General features: G+C 30.9%; 1 protein-coding gene and 1 long non-coding RNA gene across 5 annotated transcripts in view; both read left to right on the forward strand.

The window, feature by feature from the left end:
• Positions 1-694: 694 nt before the first annotated feature.
• LOC106799812 (uncharacterized) lies at positions 695-2,034 on the forward strand. Of its 3 annotated transcripts, XR_005886250.1 has the most exons (3): positions 695-774; positions 1,318-1,355; positions 1,527-2,034. It is a non-coding gene; the product is annotated as an uncharacterized lncRNA (long non-coding RNA). The 3 variants fall into 3 exon arrangements; XR_001389620.2 differs by having other exon boundaries at positions 708-774; positions 1,318-2,034; XR_005886249.1 differs by having other exon boundaries at positions 731-774; positions 1,285-2,034.
• A 5,901-nt stretch (positions 2,035-7,935) lies between these two features.
• The window catches only part of LOC100794683 (nuclear pore complex protein DDB_G0274915), an 8,218-nt gene continuing 2,585 nt past the window's right edge, over positions 7,936-13,568 (forward strand). Inside the window, exons 1-6 of one of the 2 annotated variants that reach the window (XM_003530696.5) lie at positions 7,936-8,317; positions 9,188-9,309; positions 9,407-9,558; positions 12,448-12,529; positions 12,627-12,663; positions 13,172-13,416. In XM_003530696.5, the coding sequence (XP_003530744.2) occupies positions 8,095-8,317; positions 9,188-9,309; positions 9,407-9,558; positions 12,448-12,529; positions 12,627-12,663; positions 13,172-13,416 (861 nt within the window). In that variant the 5' untranslated portion in view covers positions 7,936-8,094. Of the gene's footprint in view, positions 8,318-9,187; positions 9,310-9,406; positions 9,559-12,447; positions 12,530-12,626; positions 12,664-13,156; positions 13,417-13,568 lie in introns of both variants that reach the window. The other variant, XM_006586016.4, reaches the window with a different exon arrangement.

The raw sequence follows: 13,568 nt of genomic DNA on the forward strand, positions 1-13,568 counted from the left end.
TTGTAATTGTTCATACTAAAAAAAATCTTTATTACAACAAATTATCAGTAAAATATAAATATAAATAATATAATATTAAATAACTAGAATATTTAGGGGAAAAAATTATCATTTTCATCATTATTTTTTTTAGACTATAGCTATTATTTATGAAAGGCATTCATATTTAAACTAAATATGACTATTATAAGTAGTAAAACATTTTCTATATAACGTTGTTGTGTAAATTTAAGGCTTGAATTCAAGATTACTATTTAGGTTAAAATAATGTCGTGCGAGTTCATTTACACATTGCTGATATATAGATATTATAATTTAAGTATTCAATACTTTTTATTTATAGAATTTATTAGAATTAATCAAATTAATAATTAAGATAATTTTCAGACCTAAAATGCACACTATTATAGTTATATCGAATTTTCTTGGACATGTTAGTATGCACACAAAATGCTATTAAAGGTATTTTCGTCATATAAAAAACTAAATGCGATTTTGAAAAAATGCAAAATTTTCCCTTTGATTTTTTTTCATACACTTTAAAAAAGATTTTGCAATATTCTTATTCTGATAGTTGTTTTAAGAAAAGAATAACTAAAACTTCATGACTCACTAAAGAATTTAGAAAAACTGGCAGAATAAGCAAAGAATATCTCATTCTAAGTTTAAAAGCTCTATTTTCTTGTGCAGGCTAGAGCTGAATGTCGAGTACTTGCACAACACATTTTGATTTGAGGATATGAAATCATCTTTCTTCATCAGTTCGAATCCAAAGTAAATAACCAGAGAAACATACATAGACAAATTAGTTTCTCCCAGTTAACAGTATTTTAAACCTTTTGTGTCTAAAAATATACATATTTCAATCTTTCTTATGTTTTTTACACAATTAATAATTATTATAGGTATTTTTTGGGTATCTTTTCCTGCAAATTTATTTTTTATTTTTTATATTTTAAAATTTTTTACAGCTAAGTTTTTAAATTCACAAGAAATCTTTAACATGAAAAAATTTTGAAAAAAATATCATATTATAGATTTTTTATAGGTAATTTTTGTGTATATTTTCTTGTTAATTTATTAATTATTTTAAAAAAAAATGCAGGAAGACTTAAAAGTAATTATTTTGATTTTCACAAGTAAAAATTTTCGAATTCACAACAAAAAATAAATAAAATAAAAGCAGAAGACTTTACATTTGCCTTTAATAAATATTATTAGTGATAGCTCTCTTCACTATTTGATTGATCTTCTCTATTTCTCTATAATTTTTCTGCATGTTAGGTGCTTTAATTTGTTATTCTCTTAATCTTTCAGCCCCAAGTTAGCTATCTCATCGTCCTCTTTTCACTCAGGTACTCGATCTTATTTGTTTAAATATATCTACTTGCTATTTTGCATCTCATTTTTTAATCAATTTTAGAATTAGGGATGCAGGCTAGGATTTGATTGACGTGTTCTACCCCAAATAAATTCATTTCAACATTAAACAATAATTAAGTAATGGATCGAAATTTGTTTGTCAGGAATAAGACAAACGAATTTCAAATCAGTCAGACAAATTGAAAGTAGAAGCTATATATTCACTTTAGGTACTCTTTTCTAATTGCTCCATTCTCTAATTCATGAATTTGAGCTTGGTATTCTTATTTTAATTTTTAATATAATGATTAAGCTTTTCCTTGTATGATTGATTGATTCCTCAAAGCTGAAGTTGGCTAACGCCTGAGGTATGTATATATGCCTGTAATAATCTTCAATAGACAAATTTTAAATTGTTTGAGGTGCAAAATACATTGACAACATAATTTTTTGGCCGTATGTCAAGTGAAAAGAGTGTTAATATGAGAGGGCAAGAGAGGCAAATTTGGACCATATAAACATACATTATTGTGTGCATCTTGGTGTTCTTGTTTTTGGTGATTGGGATCATTGTGTGGATCTTGGTGGTGAATTGGCATCGCGTGGAGCTCACGTTGAGCATAATCGGGGTCGCTTCCCACGCACTTTCAAGGAACATGGCTTTGTTCAGGGTGCTACCTTGTTTGTCTGATGGGCTGGTGTTGTATTTTGTTCCAATCGTGGTTTTCATGGTGTTTGCGAGGTTTAATGGGAAGATTGTTGTGAAGAATTTGAAGAGTGGATACGATTGTGAATGGAAGAAGGATTCTTTGGGTGCCAACTTATTATGCTTTGGTTGTTCTCACCATGTTGTGGTTTGTGCCAGCTATGGTTGAAGATCAAGTTTATGTCAGTGGGACTATTGCTAATTGGTAATTCTTCAAGGAACATCAAACTCTTAGAGTGATAGAGTGATACTTTTAATGTGAATTAAAAAATATGTGAAAATAAAACAATAAGTTTTGTTAAAATTCATCCTAACCATTAATTTTAATTCAATGATTATTATTTATTTAAATTGAAATTATTTAGTCATTTATAAATTGAGGAGATCCATTTCCATGATATTCTCCCGTTGCAACAAAGCTTATGAAAATGAAAGTTCTCCTTCACAACTTCACACATTCAATAGACATATGCCAAATAGCTTGGAAAAGTCACCGCCACTTAGAGCAGATTTTATATACAACCATGATCCATGCATAATGAAAAGACGATTTTCTCTGTAACATTGAGACTTCTTCATCAATTTGTCTTGAAAAAAAAATACAATCAATAAAACACCAATATTTTTCATAATAGATATTCATAGGTAAATAATTAGTGGCAAACTCCTATCTTTACCATAGATGTTCACAACATCTATTTCATAATGATAATTCAAACCTTCGTTTCTAAAACTCCAAAAGAAACAAAAATCACTAGATCCCAAAAAAGTTTAGTCTAAAACTTTAGATAAAAAAATAGGATTTAATTTTTCTTGTAATTGAGTTTCTTTCTAAATTTTCTTTGACATTGTTGATGAAACATGATTTTCTTTATCTGGACAAGTTGTAACATTGTGATCACTTCTCTTGCAAAACGTACAATTTCTACCTTCACTAATTCCTTTCCATCTTTTGTTATCTGGACAAGTTGTAACATTGGGATGATCTTTTGCTATTGAACTTGGAGGATTGTTGATAAAATCAGTAACCTTATTCCCAACACTATCAATAGATGGACCTTTCTCTATAAATCATCCTTCACTTGGCATCTAAAAAGCTTCAACTTGTCTATGAAATTCATCACGACACCAACGTAATGGCAAATACCTTATTGAAACTTGGAAATAATCCATATGGAGGAATATTGTTAATACATGACAGCAAAGAATACCCCAAAATTCAAAATTCTTACAACTACAACTAATTAACTGCATCACCATCCCACAAAACTTTATATGCTTTTGTGAATGTTGCTCCTTGTAATGTTGCACATGTATCCCACGTGATTTTCTTCATATATTTTGTATTGAGTTACTCTCTCGAACTCCTTGTGAAATTTTTTTGAAAGTAAATGTTGTGAAAACATTATAAACTTGCTCCTTTAAAGGGGATGAAGTTCAAAGTGAAGAACCCTTTATTTGTATCCAACTTAGTATGATATAATTGTTGTTGTCCAATGTCCTCAATGGCAAGATCAACCTAAAATATTATATATATATATATATATATATATATATATATATATATATATATAAACCAATTTAGAATATAAGCTACTTCTTAGGGTACTACAATCAAAGTGCCACCAATTATTAAATATTTGGCGATGTAAAAATAATCCACACAAGATAGACAAGAAACAAAAATATCATATGAATTCTTGTTTGAAAAGTTGGATTAAACACAAGTGAGATGAAGTAAAGTGTTTCACAAATTCATTTATACTCTCAGATCTTTCAGTTTTCATCATACCACGCATGCAGATATGATGGTACCCAATATTGCTTGACTTCATACAAATCTTTGGTGTGATTATTTGCTATAGATTGAACTTAGAAACAATGATAGGTCATTCTTTCTCAAAATCATCAATATTGTTGAGGCTGTAAACTCGATAAAAATCAGTACACCATGATGAATATTGATTTTGAAGAATAAAAGTAAACCAATCACTAAATTTAGTAGTAATGTGCCATATACAAAAGGCATGTTTTGTGAATGGTATTTCAAGAGAAATTGCTTGAGTCATCCATGGATCTTGGTTGGTAATTATTGTATTTGGAGGCTTCTTCATCAAAGAAACAAAAGTTTGTATGCAAAAAAGTTGTCAATGAAAATAGACAAGATTACTATTTTTAAAAGAATGAAAGTAAAACTACAAAATTTAATAATAAAAGAGATGTATAATAACTAACTTTCATTAGCCATTGAAATGTAGAAATTGTTTCATTTTGAAGGAGTGCACATCCAAACAATATTGGCCTTCCATGATTGTCAACACCAATGAAAATGCCAAAAGGCATATTATAAGAATTCACCTTGTAAGTAGTGTCAAATGCAACAATATCTCCATACTCTTGGTACAATTCAAAGCAATGAAGCTTGTGACAAGAAAATATGCTCCAACCTCTTATGTTCATCAATAACAAATGCAAATTAGAAGCAAAAATTTTTCTCTCTAACACGCTTACATAAATGTAAAAGATCACTAGCATCATCATTCACATTTTGCTGGTGAATCTTATTGAAGACGTTATGAACATCCTTTTGAAGAAATGGAAGATCTCCATATGCATCACATTTTTCTCAAGCTCCATAACACACATTATTTGCTTAACTGAAAGGTCAACATCTTTTAATAACAAGATTTGCTTCTCATCTTCCTCAAAAATGTTCCAATAAGATGCAAGGAAGCGCACTTACTCTAGAGGCAACAATTCATGATTGTAGTCAAATATAAATTAAACAACTTGCCATTCTTTTGGAAAAATCTCAAAGAATTTCTTCAATTTGATTGTCAAGATAGCCTTATTACATCCACTTCTTGAAGATTTTCTATTTTGTTTCTCTTTAGATGGGTCACAATTTTTTTTATCTAAAAATCCTCCGTGGTGAGAATAGTAATCTTGCCTATTTATTCTCTCGTTTTTATTAACAAATCGACCTTTTTGAATTGAGAACTCATTCCTTTTGGCATAATTCTCCTAAAACATATAAGCTTCTTCCTCAATTAAGAAACATTGTCCAATAAAAGATTCAAAATAGTTTTCAACAATATTTTCAAGAGAACCTTCATATCATTTTTACTCATATCAACTACTTTGCATCCAAGATTATCACATGATTCCTCATTTGGAAAATTGTTCAAATAAATCGAATTTGTAACTCTTAACCTACATAGACAAATTGATAATATCATTGGATAGTTAAAATTTTCACACAAAAATATATCCATATTAATTATTTAATTTGGCTACAAATTGCTTAAAATTAAACAAATAAATTGAAAAAAGAAACATTGAATGTGTAATGTTTAGTAGTCACAAATCTATCAAACATAAAAAATCAGTGTCACAATTCAATTGAACAAATAATATACAATTATATATAAAAATTATTATTATTTGAAAAAAAAACAGAAGAAAGTAAAATACTCGGAGACGTCGTCGTGGCTTTCTATTAGCTCGGTTCCTTGAGTATGTGGCATCTCCAACATTTTGGGTTGAAGACTTGAAGTCAATCCACCGAAGGCAAATCTTTTTTTTTTTTTCTGAATCACTGAAAGCAAACCTATAAATTTATTGTAGTAAAATGTTATAAAAAAGAATCAAATTATTTTAACAAAAACAAAAAGTAGCTACAGTAGTTTTATGAGTTTTTTTTCTATCTATTGCTTACACATTGTTTATGCTTATCAATTGTTTTCTACCACCGTACACACACAAATCCATTTAACAAGATCACAACAAGTTTACAACACCTAGTGAGAGGTTATTATAGTAAAGGACAGAGAAGATCAACAAGACATAAAAAGTTATACATGCATGCATTTAAGAAAGCTCAATCATGGACCAAGAAAGGACACATGAGAATCCTCCATTCCAAATCGGAGGATGCGCATCTTTTTAGCCTCAAGTACAAAAGTGAAGAAGCTCGAGACCGAAATGGAACATCGATTCCTAAACCCGAATATACAATCTTTATCCTCAAACTCTCTAAAAGGTGAAAAGGCTCAAGAACGAAATGGAATGTCAGTTCATGGACTCGGAAGGTGTAAAAAAAAAAGAGAGAAATTAATGTAACAACTCTAAGTATCCGTGAGCCTATTGCTGAATTATCTCTTCTAAGACTTTAAAAGATGTTTTGTTAGAAATTACTCAAACTAGAAATGTTCTTATAATTACTTTGGCTCATATCTTCTAAACAGTAAATTTCACTCTTTTATATAATTCCTTTATGTACTAAAATTAATTTAAAGAAAAGATTTTTTTTTTAACATTTTTTAATATATGAATAAGAGAGAATGTTATTTGTCAATCATATCATACCATATTACTTAACCCTTAATAATGAAATTCTTTCTATTAGTATTATAAAAAGCCTTCATGTAATAAATATGTGAGATGGAAAGTCTAATGATTTTAAGATAAAAGGTGTTTTGGCTTCTAAAAATATAATTTTAAAAATTAAATCAGCGATCAGTTGATCAATGATCAAATTAATGTGTGACTAATTAATCTAGATAATTCGGTATAAATAATTACAATATTATATATACTATACATATATATTATTATTTTCTTATAAAAAGTAATTTGTTATAATAGTTTGGTTGTTAAGTTTCTATCTAGAGACTTCAATGACCAAGGTTGGCTTGTGTCAAATTTTTATTTATGTTAAAATAAAACAGGATAAATAATTAAATCATTACATATGTTAACTAAACGACAACAATTGCCTTCTATTCATGTATGTCTCATGTTGGAATCCAGCCTAGTGCAATTTTCAGTAACTTTTACTGAAATCGACTTGAGTGCAACACATGTCTAGACTTGAGCTATTACATTAATCTCTAAAAGAAAATTTAAAATAGTCCTCAAAAGTACAATCCGTTAAAGGACTTACAAGAAAATTTTAGAGACTTGATCAAACAACTTAGTGAACTTACACTAAGAACTATTTTTTTTATTTTCTTATTTTCAAATACTAACATGATCACGCTATATATTTTCAGGGGAAAAATGACCTTTTACCTAATGATTTTATACAAGAGTTGCCACTCGGGACTAAGACTAATTATTGTAAAGAACAGTGGCCATGCATATTGCAAAACTGAACAATCCTCCTAGTCCTACTATTAGGTTTGGAGAAAGAAAAAAAAAAGCATGAATAAATATTAAATAGGTTTATTACTAATTTGATTATTATAATTTTATCATTTGTAACTTTTATTCTTTATAGTTTTAAAATGATTTTCTTAATTTTTATAATTTATATTTTAATTTTTTTTAGTCCAATTTGAAAGTGATTTTTTTAATCCTTTGTATTTTAATTTTCTTTTAGTCCTTATAGTTTCAAAATGATATCTTTATATTTTAATTTTCTTTTAGTTTTTATAATTTTAAAGTGATATTTTTATTCCTTATACTTTATATTTTAATGGTCTTTTAATTTTTACCATCAAAATATGAGTAATATTATTAATTATAATTAAATAAAAAAATATTAACAAGTAATTCATAATTAATTTATCGTAAAATAATTTATAATAAAAAAATAGTTGATAATTTATAACTAATTTGTAACTAATTATTTTATATATTTTTTTAACAAGAATTAAAAGATAATTAAAATACAAATTATATAAATTAAAAAGATTAATTTTAAACGATATGAACTAAAAAAGAATTAAAATATAGATGATCAGAATTAAAAAAATATTTTTAAACTATAAAAATTTAAAAAAATTAAATTATTAACTATTAAAATTAAAAAATACAAATAACGAAATTATAAGAATAAATAAGTAATTTAACCTATTAAATATAAGTAACAAACAACAACGTGGGCTTGTTGTGTATCGTGCTCGCTCTCTGTCATAACGAAACTCGTTTTTGCAATTGCCAGATCTCTTCACTCAATTGCAACAGCAGAAGAAGCATAAGCTTCTAGAGACACAGAGAAAAAAAAAAAAAAGGAATTGAAGATGGATTGCAGAAACAGGGACTCAATCACAGAGAATCACACTTCATCATCATCATCATCATCTTCTTCTTCTTCTTCTTCTTCTTCTTCTTCGTGTGATTCACTCAGCGAAGCCTTGCTTTTCACCACCATGTGCATCGTTGGCCACCCCGTCGATGTTCACGTTAAGGATGGCTCTGTCTATTCCGGAATCTTCCACACTGCTTCTGTTCACGCCGATTACGGTTCATTTCCTCTTTTTTCTCTCGTTGATTTCTTCACACTTTTTTTTTCTGGGAAATTCGGTTCTTTTGTGTAGATTCCCTTGTAGGCTCAAATGGGTTGTGAGAAATTTCGTATTTTGGGCAATTCCCATTGCCCTGCTTGAACAATCACGTGTGATTTTCATCTGGGGTGGCTTTCTTTGTCTTCTATTTGTTTTTGCTGAAACATAAAACCATAGATCCTGAGACTGTCGATAGTTTTTAGCTTCAATTGTTTTGTGTGGAACTTGTTAGCTGAGAAAATTTGAGGGATTGAATTAGTTATTAATTCTGTCATCTAATTTATTTATTATAATTGTATTTTTGTATTTGTTTTAGGTTTTAAATTGTTCATTTGTTTTCTATAGATGTTTCCGTTTTAAGTTTTAGTCCCTGTGCGAGTAAAATGGTAATCCTTATAATGCATAAAAGTTAAGTTTGATCCTAAGTCCTAACAAACATAATAGAGAAAAGTTTCTACGTTATAAAACCGTTATATAAAATTTCATTATCATTTTCTAATATAGGGACTGAAACTTAAAATGAGGAAAACTATAGAGACAAAGTGATAGTTTAACCTTGGTTTTACTATTGGATCTAGGGGTTACTGAATGGACTTGTTTATACAAAAAGTTTATTTAACTCTTGGGAGTAAGAAATACATTGGATTCATCTTGTCTATTATTTATGTAGACATGTTAAAATGGGTGATCAGATAAGTCAGAAACCTCCTAACCTAGTTGTTAATGTTTTTAATTATTGAGTTTTGGCATAAAACCTCGTTTAAATTTTAGTGAACATCTTTGGTATAAGTAAAACTCATAGCATTTCTTTGCTTTGTGTTATGTCTAGGTATTGTTTTGAAGAAAGCAAGGATGACCAAGAAGGGAAAGGGCAACTCTAATGTCGGAAATGAGGGCTTCGTGGATACACTAGTGATTCTATCCAGTGATCTTGTGCAAGTTGTAGCTAAGGTAAGACACTCAGACCATGCAATGTATCTTATGAGTTCAAACATATTTTAATTAGAATGTAACTATATGCTTAATGCACATGTTACTTTGTGCATAGGGAGTAATATTTCCTGCAGATGGTGTTGGTGGAAACATAACTGGTGATGATGAGGAAGCAGTTGCACATAATGTTTGTTCCGAGAGTCTAACATGTGAGGTAGAGAATCATACAGGACCTTTGATGGGTGCAAAACAGGTTAATCAATTAAGGTACTATGATATCTCCTATCAAATTCATTTGCATGCATGAAGAGTTGTGTGTTAAGTATACTTAAGTTAATTAATTACTATGTTTTATTACTGACATCCAACAGAAGCATTCACTGTATATTCTTTGCTTGCCATGCACATGCCATTGTTGAGTAATCTTTTCTACAAAATTTGTGATTTAAATAAGTGGGTGTTTTTCTGTCATTTGCTAATTTCCAATAGTTGCAACCTAAGTTAATGTGTTCAAATGCTCTCACAACTTGAATTTTCCGGTTGCTCAACTATTCACTATCTTATTTAGGCATTTAGCTAGCAAAATATGTACATTTTTTGTTAAACACCAGTGTATCTCTTTCTCCGTTGGCTCTGGTCTAAATTTATATTCCTCGTGTAACCTCTTTATTATGAATATGATGATCATGAAGCTTTGTCCATTTACAAACTCTGGTAACTGGGTAACCTTTATTTTTTGGATGATCATGAAGCTTTGAAGCTTAGAATTCAAAGCTTATCTAGAAAAAGGAAAATAATGTCAAATAAGATTACAAAAGGAACTGATAAAAAAAAAAGACTACAAAAGGAATAAGGGTGTCAGGTGGCTTGACTTGTGTCCCACTGGCTTGTATGTGATGAATTTTTTGTGCATCAGCTTTAGTCCTGCATACTTAACATGACAAAGATTAGCATAAGTAGGTTACTGCCGGTATTAGTAGCGGGGGCTTAAGCATCTCAGTCCTTTGATTTGGACATGTTCAAGCTACAATGCTACATTGTTAACTGATAGTTGGGGTGTTACCAAATGATATTAGTAGTGGTGTTATCATGTATCGGGAAAAATCCAAGTCCACCCAAGTCCCACATTGGTTAGAGATAAGGTGAAGATAAAATATATAAGTGGGGGACAACCCTCACCCCATGAGCTAGCTTTTGGGGTTGAGTCAAGCCAAAATCCAAATTCTAAGATGGTATCGGAGTCTATCCTAGATCCATTAAACGGGTCACTCATCATATTATCCACGTACCAGGCCCAAAAGTGTTGGGCGTGAGGGAGTGGGTGTATTGGAAAAAATTCAAGTTTCACATTGACTAGAAATAGTGTTAAGTGGAGGGCAACCCTCACCCTATGAGTTAGCTTTTGGCGTTGAGTTAGGCCCAAACCTACATGCTAAGATGGTACCAGAGACTAGTGTGATCCCTTACCCTATAGAGATATGTGCAGGGTTTTAAATAGCATGCTATAGTGGCATAGCAGCGCAGAGCAACCCCCATGTGCTGCAGGGGATGCCATAGCAGAGTGGTTTAGTAGTGGTCGTAGCGGACCAGATAGCTAGATGAATAGTGTCACTGTATACTTAATCCTACAAAATCGGCTTGTAAGGTGAGGGTTGTCCCCCACTTATATAATTTAATTTGGCCATACCACTAGTTGATGTGGGATCTCCAACAAACCAAAAATAGAAATTGTCCTCTTTATGGATGATTTCAAGAAAGGAATGAGATTGATACTATTCCTATTTGTAGACAATAAGAGGTGATTTATGATAACAATGATTTATAATTTTTATTTTGTTTTTAGTAATGTCTTACAACCATGTTCTTAATTTGGATTTGCAAAATGCAATTATATCTTTATTATGTTTTATGAATTTTTATACATATCTAAATGTGCATATACATGTATCATATCCTGCATATTTTTAGAATAATCATATATAGCCATGTCGTATTTGATACTCGTATGGTATGGTATGAAGTATGTTTCCAATTTGTTAACAATCTTAATCATGGTAGTCAGAAATCAGAATCACGTCCCAACTCATAGAATTGCACAATTCTATGCTTCTGTTATGCCTGGGCATGTTCATCCATGCTCAGAATCACCGTTGTCTGCTGAGCAGAATTGGAAGAATCTCCACTGGAATCAATGAGTTTTTTGAGTTCGCGTGGGTCACATTTTTGTGTGCCAACTTTCAGAAATAGATGAAGTTTTTTTTTTTAGTTTTGGGCTTCTAAAAACTTAAGCCCATAAAACCCAAGCTCCAAAACCAACTTATCTGTAACCCTAACAGTGATAATTGAGAGAAAAAAAAAATCAAGGAAAACACCTTAGCAGGCATTGCTGCGTGTTCTTCAACCTCGCACAAATTCTGCATCCTCTCTAAACCATGCCCAAAACTGCTGCAGAAACCACTGTGACCAGAGCTTTTTTTCACCATGTCCAGAGTCCAGAGCACTTCTTGGCCACATCCAAGGTCATCTCTGACTCTCTGTTTTGTTCCTCTGTGTCTGTGGTTCTGTTTGTGTGGTTCACTGGTTCTCTTTCTCATTTCACTGGTTCATCTTGCTAATATGATTGATGAAGGACAAGGACATGGAAAAGGAAGAAATGAGGATATATTTTGTATGATCTATTTTAGAGGTCTAGCCTAGTTGTTAATGTCTTCTGTCTTGTACTAGGAGTAGGCACTAGGCAGTAGGAACTACTGCAGCATGTTAAGTTTTGATTGTCATTTATGACTTATGAGTTCTGTATGGAGTTTTAGTCTTTCACTTTCTTATGCTTCTTATGAATCTAATATTGTGAATTTAAGCTTAATTAAGTATTTGATGTGTTATAATTGTTTGTTCACTTATTTATACTATGGATGCATATATAAGAATTTTTTTGCATATATATTAATTTTATAAATCTTGTAGAATCTTACGCTTTGAGTTATGATTTCACATTTTTAGGATTCTATGACTCCTTTCTGAGTCAAAGTAGAATCTTGAGTTTGACTACCATGATCTTAATACAAGAATTTGCACTCGCTAGAAAATGTTTTAAAAATACAGATTTATGACATTATTTTCTTTCATTTTGGATTTCTGCCAACTGTTCTTTGACAGACAAGCTGGAGACGACAAGTCAAACTCAAAAGGGAAAACTGATGACTGTGGACAGAAGTCTGAGTCTGTTAATGAAAAAATTGTATGTTGACATATGCATAGTTAGTAATTCTAATCAGGATTTCCGCACATTTTTTATGGTTTGGATTTTTTTATTCTAAAGCTTTGATTTTCTACAGGATGAAAAGACTCAAAACCTCAATTCAAGCCATGAAAGTGAGTTAGATCTCTCCAATATCTACTGCATGCAAAATTATCTATATCCACTGTATATCGAAATGGCATAACTACTAATGTTTGTGGATATTTGTTAGTTTGTACACCTCGCTACTTCAGCAATTTTTCTATGTAAAATGATGCGCAATAACCAATAAGGCATGTCAGTTTGTTATTCTGATACCAAGATATATATATTTAAGAACTTTTACGTGCATGGACATCCTTTTTTATCCTGATATCAATATACCCTTTTTTCAAAGCTGTGGTTACCGAAAATAAAATTATTTTTGTCTATTTTTCTTCCAATATTTTTACATAATATTACCTCTCTTTTCTATCTGGTTAACCAACACCTTTTCAATCTAATTTGAGCTATGGCCTGTGGTCACTAACCTTGAATACTTAAATCCCCTATTCCCTGCACAAGATGAGAATATTGCTTTCATAATTCTGTGTTCCCTTATTTAATTCTCTTGTACTTACATTACAGCTGATACATGTCCAGGTCAAGAGGTAGCTGTTGAGCATGGAAGCACCGATAGGACATCAAGTCCTTCGGATAATGGATTACTCTGCAACAATGCCCCTGCATCTGTTAAGGCCAATGATCGGAATAGTGAAAGGTCTACTTCTGCAGACTCTGTCTCTAAAAATTTAACCCAAGGTGTGGATATCATCCAAGATTCACAGCCAGCAAGGTCCATTGAAATATCTGCTCCAAGGGGTACAGATTCTACCAGAAATGCTAAGGTAAATAAATCAGTTTAACTTAAACCAAACAGCTCCTGATAAAAGGAAAAGATGTAGGTTTGTATGTGTGTCGGGGTGGGGGGGAGGGAGGGGGTTCTTATCGTTGCACATTTGGTAGATGAATTGATAAGATTATGATAAGATTGATAAGA

This window comes from Glycine max, chromosome 8 (genome assembly GCF_000004515.6).
Source record: "Glycine max cultivar Williams 82 chromosome 8, Glycine_max_v4.0, whole genome shotgun sequence".
Lineage (NCBI taxonomy): Eukaryota > Viridiplantae > Streptophyta > Magnoliopsida > Fabales > Fabaceae > Glycine > Glycine max.